The 14,657-nt window shown below is 39.6% G+C and overlaps 1 protein-coding gene across 2 annotated transcripts in view; it reads right to left on the reverse strand.

Moving 5' to 3' along the window:
* Positions 1-4,917: 4,917 nt before the first annotated feature.
* The window catches only part of PANK1 (pantothenate kinase 1), an 80,294-nt gene continuing 70,554 nt past the window's right edge, over positions 4,918-14,657 (reverse strand). For both annotated transcript variants that reach the window (XM_077454197.1, XM_077454198.1), the window contains exons 6-7: positions 10,583-10,708; positions 4,918-8,050 (exon numbers count right to left, since the gene is read on the reverse strand). In XM_077454197.1, coding sequence (XP_077310323.1) covers positions 7,991-8,050; positions 10,583-10,708 — 186 coding nt within the window. In that variant the 3' untranslated portion in view covers positions 4,918-7,990. The remainder of the gene's footprint in view (positions 8,051-10,582; positions 10,709-14,657) is intronic.

A 14,657-nucleotide genomic window follows, 5' to 3' on the forward strand; every position in this document is an offset into this window, starting at 1 on the left:
CATTATCTGTGGAGAATGAGCATTATAGCCCATTTTCCCTGCCACCTTACATGTGCAGTTGGCATGCGGCCAACATTTTACACACAGATCCTAGCATAGAAATTCCTGGCGATGGAAGGCACTGGACCAGTGGAAGATTTGGGCAGGCACTTAAGAACTGGTTGGCCACATGTACACTGGTGTATCTGAAAAACACAACTAAACCATATATTTATTGTACAACATAAAAGTTATCTGTACCTGCTAAAATCTGGTTCAAATTTTGTTGCAGCCCATTAGTACATTTATAAACTGTTGCCCACTGCATTAAACACATCAAAAGGATAGCTCTGTTGAAGTAGTGGCCAGACTGACGTAAGTCACAGTCAAGTTGTAAGACCCCAAACCAGGGTTTCATGGAACACTAGGGTTCCTGCAGACGTTGCTAGGGGTTCCATGAGCAATGAACAATTTCTGCCTCCCAGATAAGTTCCCACTGACACCATTGATCTTTTTAGCTATCTGTAGGGGAGTAATTCTTCCCAATGTTCACAATGTTCCCACTGACCATCACGCTAATGTATCATGCGTTGTAGCTATATGAATTTTTAGAAGGGGTTCCTTGAGACTGGAAAGTTATTTCAAGGGTTCCTCTGTGTTGAAAAGGTTCAGAAAGGCTGCCCTAAACCATCATAATATAAATCAATTTTTATTGTTTTTCTCAATTTACTAGAACATATAGAAAATGGAAAATCGGCACAGAACAGGCTTGATGTCTTAGTGTACATTAAGAAGGGAATTTCTGAAAACCACAAGAAAAGCCATACAAAATCCTCATCTTGATACTATGAATATTCGAGACATTGGGGGTTATTTACTAAAGGGAAATCCACTTTGCACTGCAAGTGCACTTGGAAGCTAAGTCACTGTAGATCTGAGGGGGGCATGCAAGGAAAATAAAAAACAGCATTTTTGTTTGTATATGATTGGATGATAGAAATCAGCAGAGCTTCCCCTAATTTCAGATCTCCCCCCCCCCCAGATCTACTTCCAAGTGCGCCTGCAGGGATGATGTGTGTGTCATGCTGGCAAGATCTGTGGGGGGAAAATGAGAATAAAAAGGCAAAAGACATGGTGAAAATGGGAGGGGTAAGAAGAAAAGCAGACCCAGAGGGGAGTAACGCTCCAAAATGGTGCAATAAGACACACACTTTGCAGCATTACAGATATGAAGAAAAATCTGTGGAGGACCCATTAGAACCATGCTAACTGATAAGGTTCAAGGCCTTTTCACCTGCCAAAAGACCATTTTTCAATGGCTTCAATCTCTTTCATTTCACACACCTAATCTGCTGCAATAGGGACGGCTGCAGGTCAAGGGCATGCAAGCTGCTGAAGGAATATAATATAATGTAGATCTTTGATTTAAAAGATCCCAGGATAGATAACATTTAATTGCAAGTGTCATTTTTGATGTTAGTATCCATGATCTTGTTACAGATTACTTTCAGGAAAAAATAAAAAAATAAAAAAACAAACAATCGTAATCAAGTGAAACCCACCCACCTGGGTGGAAAGTGCTGCTAGCCCAAAATATAATTATGTGAAAAATTGCTCCCAAGGGCCTATAGGCAGCTAGAAAAAGTTAGACTGAATAGAATATATTAAAAAAAGGTCTTTATTGCGTACAGTTATATGAAAAATAAAAACAAAAAAAAATACAAAATTAAAATGTACATGAACTCAGTTATGCATGGTATCCAAACATGAGATGGCAATATTACAAATGTAGATAGCAAAAAAAAAAAAAAGGAGTTGAACACTAAATGCTATTGCTCAGAGAAAAGCACCAACGTGTTTCGATCGTATAGTGTTATGATCTTCCTCAGGGGGATGAAGACATCCTCAAAATTGAAATATCGTGCATGACCAAGGTTGATTAAAAACATATAGGAAGGGGTAGTTTCAAGGTGGAAATCTATCCAAGGAGTATGGAACGACCCAAACGATCCCATGGAAAGTCACACAGACTGAATGTGAGACATAAGGGAAAGGGAGCACAGACATACTCATAAGTGGCCTTAGATAGTAAATAACATTCAAAAGCACAACTGACACTGATGGGCACTCTTTCGGCAGTATATATATCTCCCCTACTTGATTGTATAATAAATTCAATGTAGTTTGTCTCTACAGGTCCTCTGTATGCAGGGGCATAGAATAACCAAGTTTAAAGAATCAGGGATTTATGTGAGGAATGCTGAGAATTCCTACATATCCAGGTAGGTGCAAGTATTATTGTCTAGCAGCCATTCACATCCTGCAACCGATCACTTGCTATCAGTGTAGTGTCAGTGTAGAGATCTGCATTTGTAACATTGACATCTCATGTTTGGATACCATGCATACTAGAGTTCACGTAGTAATGAGGGGGATCTTCCCCCAGATATACCGTAAGCGATAATGCCATTTTCTTTAAGACACCACAAACATATATGCTTTAGGACCAAATATATGAAGAAGATCATCCAGGCATTTATATCACCTAGTAATTTTATTATTACGTTCATGAGGTCTTGCAAAATTGACAGTTTGAGCCAGTATTAAGGCTTTATCCCAGTTTGATAGGATTTGGGTAAGCCCAATTTTTTACCTACTTGGCTACAAAAAAAGCACCAGGGAACAATTTTTTTAAAGAGTCATTTATAAATAATAGACAACATGGGAAGGCCTCTGCTCTTTAGGTAAGTATTGTTCAAAGTCAGTAAGGGGCCTGCTAATGAAGGAGAGTGGTTTGAAAGAGTTAATGAAATTTAAAACTATTAATCTGTTCTAACAAAATGGAAATGCCAGACTCCTGTGGTGGGAGAAGCGCCGCCAGGTAGTACGTCAAAGGATCTGAGCTACACTTGCGTCCTTGTGCCATGACAAAAAAAAATTAAGAAAAATGGGAGGACTGGTAGGAAGCTTTTGAGATTGAGAATAGAAGGGACAGACACTCTTTTTTCAATACATACCTCTTGGGTACCTACCAATATAGGTATGTTTACTAGTTTAGGTTGCAAGTGAGGTGGTATTCAGGGAAGGGAGGGAAGTTTCAATAAGAGGATATTTTCCTCTATTGTGTTTGGGATATGTAAAGAATGGTCTTTTATAATCTAGAAGTTTGTCTGACTTTGGGAAAATGGAGATTGGCTAGTATACATGTATGAACTCAGCTCTGAAACACATTGCACATGAAAAGATCAAACATGAAATATCACAATAAAAAGCAATGGGAGATAATGTCTACAGTCACTGGATTTAACATCAATAACGCCTTTGGTCTGTGAACACATTTCAAAATGAATTTAAAAATTACAGTGTGCCTCTCTACAACATCACAAAGCACGTGAAATCAATTTATAAGCAGGCGGCATATTTATAAGTCACACCTTGTAGAAGATGCCAATGGCACATCCTGAACATGACTGTTCTGTATAAACAGTTTATACGGGTTTCATAGAGCTAGCACTTTAGCTGCTTATTATTGCTTTACTGTCCAATTAAACTTTATCCACGGCTAGCAAACATTTGTTAAACTGGCATTCAGAGGATGTCTTTAGGTCTGTGCATATGTCAGCTATAGGAATATCATTTGAAGCCTATAGTTTAAAGATAAAACTCCAGGTGTGGATATTATTGCATAGTTACATTGGTCATGCTTGCACCAATATTTGTATGCATATGCCGTGTCTGTGGTACTGCTTTGGAGGCCAAGATTCATGGTTGTAGTATCCCCTAATACAATGATCACTGCTGTCTGCTGGGTCCTGTGTCAAGCGAATGACTTCCTGTGGTTACTATGCAATAGGGCAGCCACTCACCAACTACCAATGATTCTCCACTTCGAAAGTGGTCCAACAGGTATGGCATAATCTATACTTCCATTGTTCCAAGCTGAACCAATTTAATTATGCAATAAAATCTATACCTGGAGTTCAGCTTTAGGTTTTTACATTGCCCAATGCCCCTTATGCATACTTGCTGCCTATAGCCTCATGACCTAGGATCAACTGCTTGAATCTTAATATAGGGCCTGCTTGAATCCTCATGGCCTAGGACAGTGATGGCGAATCTTGGCACCTCAGATGTTTTGGAACTACATTTCGCATGATGCTCTGGCACTCTGCAGTGTAGTTGAGCATCATGGGAAATGTAGTTCCAAAACATCTGGAGTGCCAAGGTTCGCCATCACTGGCCTAGGATCACCTGCTTGAATCCCAATATAGGGCATGAGCCTATACCAATGAATAATAGCAGTAGTGCCCTAATTAGTTATACTATAGGATAGCAAAAAAATTGTTTATTATGGAGAAGGTGCTCATTCTGCTTACTGGCACAGATCATGCTCCGTGTAATACAGAAATTCATTCTGACCAAAGCTACAGTATCCCAGCATGTGCTATGGTTTCCTGACTGCCTCCAAATGGCCACACAGGTCGTCTCTCACCAGAAGATAATTTACAAAACCAAATGGCATTAACAACACATCAATTTTTATGAATTGGCGGTAAAGCACTAACTATACACAGAACTGCAGTTTCTATCTACATAGACTGTAGTGTAAAAGAGTAAGTAAACCCATTAGAGATTTCTCAATGAGGTCTGCTGCCATCCCACACCAGGTCTTTGCTAATCTCTACAAATACAAGGAAACAATGCTCAACCATGGGGACTTGCTGAGGTTGGAATCACTGGTGCTTAGACGAGTACCTCCACACTTCCAAGTAATCCATTCAACAAGATATGGATGACACAGAGTGGCTGCCCTAGACAACAAATATTCAATTTCTAACATTTACACAAGGTTACATAAACTACAAGTTGTTACACATTTTACTTTAGTGCTGATCATACAAAAATATACACAACATATCAATATGAGCATATAATGTCTTAGTGTTTAATCACGGTTTTATTTTGCTTTAAAAATAAAGATAATATTAACCGGCTGCGATAACAGCCTTTGAATATCCTTTTTAAACAGTGCAGTGAATTTTGAGCTTCAGCATATGAAAACGTTAAAAAATAAAATAAAATTCTAAAACAAGGTCACAGTCATTAAACATCAATTCAAGTGTTTTCACATGAGAGGGCATTAATATTACCAATCAATATCAATAAAATCATACAGAGGACTGAATTTTATTCTACATAGATTTTTTTTTTCCCATTCTTATAACCCTGCAAAATGTATTAAAAAGGAGAACTGAAGCTGTCCTGGTCAAAATCTAACGGTATAGCGGTGACTTGCATTGGTGTCCATGTGTCACGCAAGAATGCCCAGTCTGGGAAGTACACCGGGCCTTGACATCTGCCCACTAATAAAGGCCCTCCACTCTTGACATCAGATCCCATCTCTCTTCTTCAGCTGTCAAATGCCAGAGCTTTACTGGTAGCAAAGGCTCTTGGCGTTTGACAGGTAAATGACAGGAGCAGGGTTTGGTGGTGTGAGGAGGCAGGAAGTGAAGGTCCCATGTACAGCCTAGACCTAGGAACCAAGGGGCTCAGATGGGGCATGGGGGTTGAGTTGAAACTTTTTTTACTATAGATCGTATACGTATTAGGCTGGGTCAGCTTCATTTTAAAAAGACTTTGTAACGGGATTACAAAAATTTTTTTTAAATGCAAGTATAAAGCAGAGGCACCTCGTGCACATACCTGAAGGAGACGTCTAAACTCTGACATGGCAGAATCCTTGGCCGTTTTAACAGGTAAAGGTCTGACTTTTCTAGGTAGTGTCAATTTACTACTAAATTATTATTATCCTTATTATGAGGGGGTAGCCTCACTGGCCAATATGCAGGAGGTAGAAAGACAAGCCAGCTCAAGTACTGTCAGAAAAAGCTGAAGCTTTGCCTTACAGAATGGTCCAGCACGTTGCCATGATTGGAGGGTTTGGAAGGTTGCAGCAGGTATATGCAGGAACCTATAGTTGCCTTTTTGTTTTGAGGCGGCATAACAAGTAAAGCATCATGTAAAGTATCATGTGCTTAAAACTGTAAGGAGCTGCCTTGTGCCAGCTGCACACTGGAGAGCTGGCCTGTTGCTCTTAGATGCAACTAATCTGTCCAGGTCTCATGCAGCTCAACACAGCCCCTACATAGTGCTCCCTCCAACAATGCTGCTCCGGGAGCATGAGTGCTATTGATTCTAGTACTGTGCAAGGGCAGTGTTGGTCTGCTGTAGACTCCGACCCCTACACTAAGAGCAATAATAATAATAATAATAATAATAAATGCCTTTTTACTTGTTATGCTGCTTGACTATATATCAATAATAAAAAGCTAAACTTCTGTTCACAGGGTACATTGGAAGGAAAATCAACTCTCATTTGTCTTGTTAAAATTAATAAAAATTTTACTTTCCCTTTGCTGACAGACAGCATCCACTGAAAAAAATAAAATAAAATAAAAAATAAAAAACCAACAGGACAAGTTCCCCATTTGGGAAAAACTAATAAATGCACATATTTTTGCAGAGAAAAAAAAAATATGCATTTATTATTTTTTCCCACAGGTCCGTAGATCATGAGTTCAGTATCAGGCTCCAGCAGACAAGCCCTACAGCTTTCAGCCTGGACCTCTGTACGGATGCTCCGTTTGATAACTGCAGGCCTCGTGAATGAACTAGGACAGCGCTCATCCATGCCTTCGCAGTTCATTGAGAACCGTGGTGGAAGATGTCATTTCTTCATTCACAGATTCCTGTGAATGAATGACGCGGCTCTGTGGGTGGAACCCCGCACAGCCTAGCTGGTTTGCCTGCTGTCACAAGCGGTACATGTTACACCACAAATATGGGTGTAACATATTCCAAAAGGGTAAACTAAGCCTTTAAAAGTCCTTTCACTTTTTCATAAGTGAAAAAAAAAAAAAATACCCTTGAGACTGCATAACATTCAAACCAATGGCAGAAGTGCCTTTAATGGATTAGGGGAATGTATAGTGTTTTTGTACATATTTTTTATTTATTATGCAGAATTAAATATATAAAAAGCTTCTTTTTTGACAGAAAGAAATATTATCCATAAACATTTCCTATTTACTTATTGCAGCAGGTGGCATGTTAGGAGGAAGAAATGTAGGTTTGCTACCAAGAGTTTTACTTTTATGTTGTGAATAGCCTGGGGAGTTTGATATCCTACTATTCAGGTCTATTCAAAACTCACAAAAATCAGAGGAGTGTAAGAACCCCTTCCAAGTCTGCTTGCTCATACAGATATGTGAATTTTTTACTGTTTTCAGTGAACAAGGGCAACCTAAAATGTTGGAAGCACCTTGTATGACAAATGTATTTAAAAATAAAAAATGGTATACAAGTAAAGATGCCCTATAAACGTGGCATTTAATAAAAATGAAATAAAATTGATACCGTGTCATTCAACAGAGACAGGTAAGGAAAGCTAAACGTTTTTCACTACTCTGCAAATATATTGTTTCCACAAATAACGTACTATAAAATGGGTCCAAATGTGAATGATGGGTTTTTCTATTAACTGGCTCTCATTAGAAGGGTGTGAGTTACCCAACAAGTAGTTCTAGGATTTCATAGGTCCAATCTCCACAAAAATTTGCAAAGCCGCCCTCAGAGCCCCAAACAGTATTATGAAGGTTTAGCATTAAAAGTTCAACTAACAGAGATATTATGACAAAAAAAAAAAAAAACAGAGATCTCTATTTTAAAACAGCAGCAGCCCTGCACAACCAGCAGGGTAAAATACTATTTACATAAAAAAGAAATATAAATATGAATAATTACTGCATAAAAATTAGTTCTAAAATCACTACAGTACATTTGGCCATGTTGCAAAGTTGGTTTATACAATAAAATATACAAATATATACAGGATTTCAGTGTCTATTGAAAGGAATCTGACATGACATACAGGTGGTGAAATGGCTTTGTATGCATCTCTTGGAAGCTTAGGAAGGAAGAAGCCTCTCAGTCAGCTTGAGGTGTGCAATTCCTAGTGTTCGTCATTCATCTTCAGTAGCTCCAGAAGGGCCCCGACAGCTCCGAAATAACCCTAAAAACACATTTTGTTATTCAGAAAGGCCATGGAAATTATTTGTGTGATCAAACATGCATGTTTGTTTAAAGCTGGACTCCAGGAATCCAGCTACTTTGTAATATGTGCAGGCATACTAGGAGTTAAGCCCAACCAGGAGTATGCCACCTTATGGACCTAAGGACCAAGCCTTTTCTGCCACTTTTTGTTCACAAGTAAAAATCTGTATTCCGGTGCTAGAAAATTACTTAGAACCTCTCAATATTATTATAATGTATGTATGTATGTATGTATGTATGTATGTATGTATGTATGTATGTGTATATATATATATATATATATATATATATATATATATATATATATATATATATATATATTAGCAGAGAAGACCCTAGAGCAGTGGTTCTCAACTCAGGACCCACTAACAAGTCAGGTTATTATCTGCCTTGGGGAGATGCAGACTAGAATACTTCAATCACTGAGCAGCAAATGAGATCACCTGTGATGTATTTCAGTTATCTTGCAAACCTGACCTGTTAGTGGGTCCTGAGGACAAGAGAACCACTGATTGACCGATTGCTTCTGTGGCCAGATGTCTTTTATACAGGTAACAAGCTGTGACTAGGAGAACTCCCTTTAATACCCCTTTCACACCGAGGGCATTTTGCAGGCGCTATAGCGTTAGAAATAGCGCCTGCAATCCTCCCTCAAACTGCTGCTCCTTTGTCTCCAGTGTGAAAACCCAGAGGGCTTTCCCACCGGAGAAGTGCGCTGGCAGGACATCAGGAAAAGTTCTGCCAGCAGCTTCTTTGGAGCAGTGAAGGAGCGGCGTGTTTACCGCTCCTCCACTGCTGCTCCCCATTGAAATCAATGGGGTAGCGCTGTATTGCCCCTGGCAAAACACCGCTATTGCGGTGTAATGCAAATCAGGCGTTTTACCGCCGACGCTATAGGCTCTGCGTTGTGAAAGGAGCCTAAGAGAGTGCTCTTAATCTCAGCTAGTTACCTGTACAGGAGACACCCGGGAGCCAGAAATCTTGCTGATAGGGAATCAAATAAATATTTATTTCACTCATTGGTTCCTTCCTGTCCTTCCCCCACTATGTCCTTATTGCGGTCTTGATGTGGTTAATTTACATCTGACAGTTTTATGGAGCTCCAGGAGGATAGCTTTTGCTACATTTCTGGAGCTTCAACACTGAACCTTTTGATCTCATGGTCTCAGCTCCTTAAGCTGCAGAGGTGCAAGCAGCTGCTGTGCCCATCCCTACCCTCCTCCTGCCCAATCACAGACCGCTTTTTATGTGAACTCATTCACAAAATAGAAAGGCTTCAGGGAATGGGTAGCGGGGGGGAAAGGGGGAGTTGCATGTGACAAGTCCGTGTCTCTTCTCTCAAAGCCCTAAGTGTAGCTATAACTAATCACGCAGCGCTCCATAAAACTGTAAGATGTAAATAAAAGAGATATGCATCTCATTTAACTTAACTTCTAGTATGCCAGCATATTTCACAAACTTGCTGTATTCCTCGAGTTCAGCTTTAAGAATATTTCCAGATTATGTAAGAAGAAATGCATACGATTTGCAAGGGAACAGCTATTTGTAAGTGCCAAAAGGCTGAATTATACTTGGGCTCCTAGAGCTACGAGTTCCAATGCTAGTGGTATGTGGTGGCACTATGGTTATCCCTGCTCCACAAACAGATAACAGTGTACCTTAAATTCAGTCACTAACTGGGGATCTCAGTCAATGCAGAACACCAGCAGATTAGCATAGATGCTATGAGTCGTATTCTTCTATCACACTGCCTTCTTAGGCCAACCATATTTTTTCTGTGCTACTAGTATTAATATCAGGAGAATGACCATCATGTCATACTGTCGGCTTTTACACAATTCATTATTTTTTTTTTTTTTAAACAGCTGGTTGAACGAAACACAACTAACAGACATTTTATGTGGACAGAGGAACCACGCCTGCTGAGCCTTTGTATTCTCCTGGCAAGGAGCCTTCCCCATTGGCAGAATAAAAGGATTTGTGTTGCTGTCTATAGCCAGCAACACTGATAGTTTGGGAATAACCCAACAGGCTGATTAGATCAACTTGTGTACAACCAGCTAGCCCATACATTGTTCGAAATTCAGCCTGTCCTAGCTGAACCGGTCGATTTTTCATCCATATATGGCCCACTGGTTGAACAAAAAAAAAATTATGTATGGCTGGCTTAAGGCTGACTATACTTTTTCATTTTTTTTTGTTCAAATGGTGGGTTAAAAAAAAAAAAAAAAAAAAAAAAAGAAGAAAAAATGATCCAAATGATCACTTCCACGGTGCTATTGTATTCTGACAGCGAGGAGACTTCCCTGCCATTAGATTACAATGATCAGTGTTCCCGGCTATGGCACTGACCTTTCAGGAAAACCTGACAGGCTGGTTGTACACAAGTTGATTGAACCGGACATATTTCCATCCATGAATGGCCACCCCAAGTAAACATCAGGACTTCAAAATTATCCATGATTAAATACAGTGTTAAAATGCCTCTTACCTCGTGCTCAAGAAAAAGGGCTTTGAGCTGTCCTTTTGACCAGTAATCCATGGCATAAGATAGCAGCTTCATTGAAACCATGTTAATTCGTAGAAAGTTCCCCACAAATAATACTCTGTCAATGTTCTACAAGTGCAGAGCAACACAGACACTAATTACACACAACTTATTAATTCCAAATAACCTTAAAGAACACTTAACATAGGCATGCTTGTTATCATGGATGACTACAAAACACTCATACGGGAAAAATATATAGACTTTATAATGAGAAAAAACACAGAACAGGGATGATGCAACGATGGATGAGATTAATGTTTTTAAAGACTCCACTCCAATTAAAGTAAAAAAAATCATCCCTGCAGTGGGGCTGCCCATGCACTGCAGGGGCCACCGGCTTGTTTAAGTCTAAGGGACTGGAAAAAGCCCCTTTACTTAACCAATCTTGTGCGCCCGCAAGCTCCCTCCATGCTGACAGACTGGTCCCTACAGTCTTCTACCCAATGCTCTGGTGGTTGCAGGTCCTCCGACATCAAGTACATTAGGCAGGGCCCATCGTCTTGCATTTACCGTGAGGACCCCGAGGTAGGGTTCACCAACAAAGCATACAGGTGTAGAGCAAAGCAACGATTTCCAGGGAAGCAGAGGGTCAAGTAAAATATTGCTTTTCCTGGTCCTATAGGCCTAAATATGCTTGTTGTCCTTGCAGTGTGGGGGCAGCCCCACCACAAGGGAAGATTTTTTCATTTGCCCAAAGATAGACTTTAAATCAATCTTCCAATTTCAGGAGGCAAACAATAGGGTAGTGATAAGATAAAAAAAAACAAAAAAAAAACAAAAAAAAAACAGTTTGTAATAATGCATGAGGGCAAGATGACACTAAAGATCTATGAGCCAGAAAGAACAACTTCTCTTTTTGTCTTTTTCAGATCCTCTCTCAGCCTAGTACTAAAATCTAAACACTGAATACTCTCCAGGAAATTACTCAGGAAAGCTTCTCACAGAAAAAATGACTTCTGGGTAAATGTCCTCATTTCACAGCAGAGCTTCTGTGAATTTCCCCACTTAGTGCAGTATTGTCAACCAACAGTATTTTCCTGGCAGCCAGTAAAAATTGGACGCTTTTCTCCTGCCAGTGACAGCAAAAGGTTACCAGTAAAAAATATGGCTGTGATGCTCAGCTCAGAACTGCTCATGAGCTATTCCAGTCCTGAGCCAGCTAAGACCATCCAAGTGCCGGCTACAGTGTGTTTAGGGGAACTGGCGGGGGGTAGCGCCTCCACCAGACATGTGATGTCATGGTGCAAGGAAGTCGAGCAGAGCAGCCGGAACCTTGTGTGCTGGTCTGGAGGATGGCAGCAAGGCAAGCCGGGAGAGGGACTGTCAGTGCAGTTTGGACTGGAGTGGACTGAAGGGACCACCTGGCATGGAGAGAGACTGTCACTGTGAATCAGGAGGGGACGTGTCGTGTCGGTGGCGCGGCTGCACACGGCTGTCAGCAACACTATGAATGTCCATTTCGTGTGTGTGCCCATTCTATTTTCTTGCTGTCCCTGAGCTACTTACTTACTATATTGAAAATAAAATGAGAAATATGATTTTTGCCTAATATATACCTTAAATGACATTGCTAATTGCATATTGTACCTGTTTGCAGCCTAAATACTGAAATTTACACTTACAACTGTAATTTTGTAATTTTTGGAAATGCCAGTAAATTTCAATCTGGTAGGTTGGCACCAGTGAGTTTTTAAAAGAAGTACGGCTAAATCCTTTTCGGCCCTATTTAATTTCTGTTACACCGGAGTTAACTTACTTTTGCTCTCCTGTGTCCCAGAATCAGTCAACAGCAGATTAAAAGGTAAAAACAAGCGGCTGAGCAGCAGATTTACTGTCCCTTGGCAGCCCACCCAAATTATAACAATAGAGATGGACAGGGTGCATTACTTTGTGGTCGCTGCATTTTTATCTCTGGATGCTTGCTAGTCAAACTCCAACAAGCTAAATACAAAAACTCAAGGGGGTAAAGTATAGGGAATTCAGGCAATGCCTCCTGGAGAAAAAAAAATGTTAAACATAATAAGATTCTGAATTCCTGAAGAGTTGTCTTCGACACAGGAAAATAAATCTTATCTAAAAACTAAAATGAATGGATGTGTAGACCTACAGTAGATCATTTATAATCAAAGTTATGAAGATATATTGTACTGTTCAAAATTATGAAGTAATAAGGGGATCATTTTGTCCTAGAAAACCCTTGTTCAATTTCTATTTCAATGACAACATGCAAAAAATTTAATAAAAATGAAACTCATGGGGTATTTGAGATAAATGATTAACATCCATTACTAAAAGAAACCCAATACATGTCCTGTTCTAAAAAAATTTTTTAGTCCAAACTATTCATCTGGCATATAAGCAGATTGGTGATATTAGAAAGTAGGGAAATGTGCATAGGTGGTCAATAAGTCTCTTGCCTCCACAGGTGTTTGAAGCTGCATCAGCCATATTGGTTATGGTCAGAGTTCATACACTTCCCACTTATGTGGTACAGGTTAAGTCTGTACTAGACTGTCTCCCCTCCAAACAGCAGAATGGCATCCATCTTCGATTGGCCCTCCCCTCTGCCATCTTAGGTTAAGTAGAAAGGATAAGACTAGGAAACTGGTCAACTGGTGCCAACTAGTGTTCCGAGGTGGGGAGGGTTGTCGTAACAAAGAGAGGCAGATAAATCTTCGTTACACCAACTGTTGCTCTGGCGTTTTGTACAGCGGTATGTACGTACAAGCCACAGCATGTTTCTTGGGGGTACTAGGAAGCTACAATCCCAAACTCCCAGCATGTCTTGGAGGAATGAAGAGTTACAAGTTCTAGCTACTAGTCTACATTTGTGGTAAAATTAGTTACACCTTCCCAATGCCTCCTGTGTCAAAATTGGCACACTTCTGCCAGTGTTTCTAACTGAGGTATTCTGAATCAACGGCACAAGTTGGGGAGTGAATAAGAAAAAAAAAAAATGTTGTTGATATTGACAAACCACTTTTCATTTTTTCCCACTTGTATAAAATAAAATATCATTATAGCATTTACTTAAAAAAAAAAAATTAAAACCGGGAAAAAAAAAAAAATAAAAAAAAAAAATAAAAAAAAAAAAAAAAAACACCAAAATCTCCAGTCCAGTGAAAAAGACAGATGCTGAATATTGCCTTTTACTTGAAGTAAAGGCTTCAGTGAAGGGGACTCCAGTATGCCTAAACTGCACTGACAATGAATTATCAGCATTCTACGAAATTAGTCTTCAAGGAATAAAACCGTTACAACAACAACAAAAAAGTAAAATGCCACAACACCAAGCAAAAAGACAGGAGTTCTCTCGCAGGATTCTGCTGCAGCTCTTCATGCTTTGATAGCCCTGTACAATGCTGCTTGAACTCCATGCCACAAGGCAACACTGTAAAGAAGCTGAAAGCAGGAAGAGGACATCATATTGCTGGTGGTTTACACCAAAAATGTTCCTCAGTGGATGAAAATATGTACCTTCTAAACTGAAACAAAAATATCTGTGTACAAAAAGATATTAAATTACACATTTAATTTCACATTAATCTCATAAAAAAGGTCATACATGGTTATTTTGTAAAAACTATCAGTGTGCAATCTATTTTAGGATCCATCAAAGTCCCTGTGTGTGTAGCATAAACTGAATTGTACAATCCCATCACCATGATGTCCGCCATCAATGCCCTTGTGCGAAAAACGGGGCTCCACACTTTACAGTCTTTCCACCACGATGTTCTCCATCAATGTCCTTGTGCATGTACTACAAACTCGGATCCTTAAGCTGGCCATAGATGGGTACAATTTCAAACTAATATTCTTAAGAAACAAAATGTTCTAAGAAATGTTGTTTATTTTTCTAATCATTAATGGGTTGGCATTTGCTTCCAATCACATTCGCAAGAAAATGAAAAAAGGAGCAGGATGGAAAGTCTTTCGGTTGAATACACGCAGTGGTTTTTTTTTTTTTTTTTTTTGCTGCTGCATAGAGCACATAACACACCTTTATATGGGTGGG

The sequence above is a fragment of the Lithobates pipiens genome, unplaced genomic scaffold, assembly GCF_037356315.1.
Source record: "Lithobates pipiens isolate NorthernLeopardFrog02 unplaced genomic scaffold, aLitPip1_a1.2 Scaffold_25, whole genome shotgun sequence".
Lineage (NCBI taxonomy): Eukaryota > Metazoa > Chordata > Amphibia > Anura > Ranidae > Lithobates > Lithobates pipiens.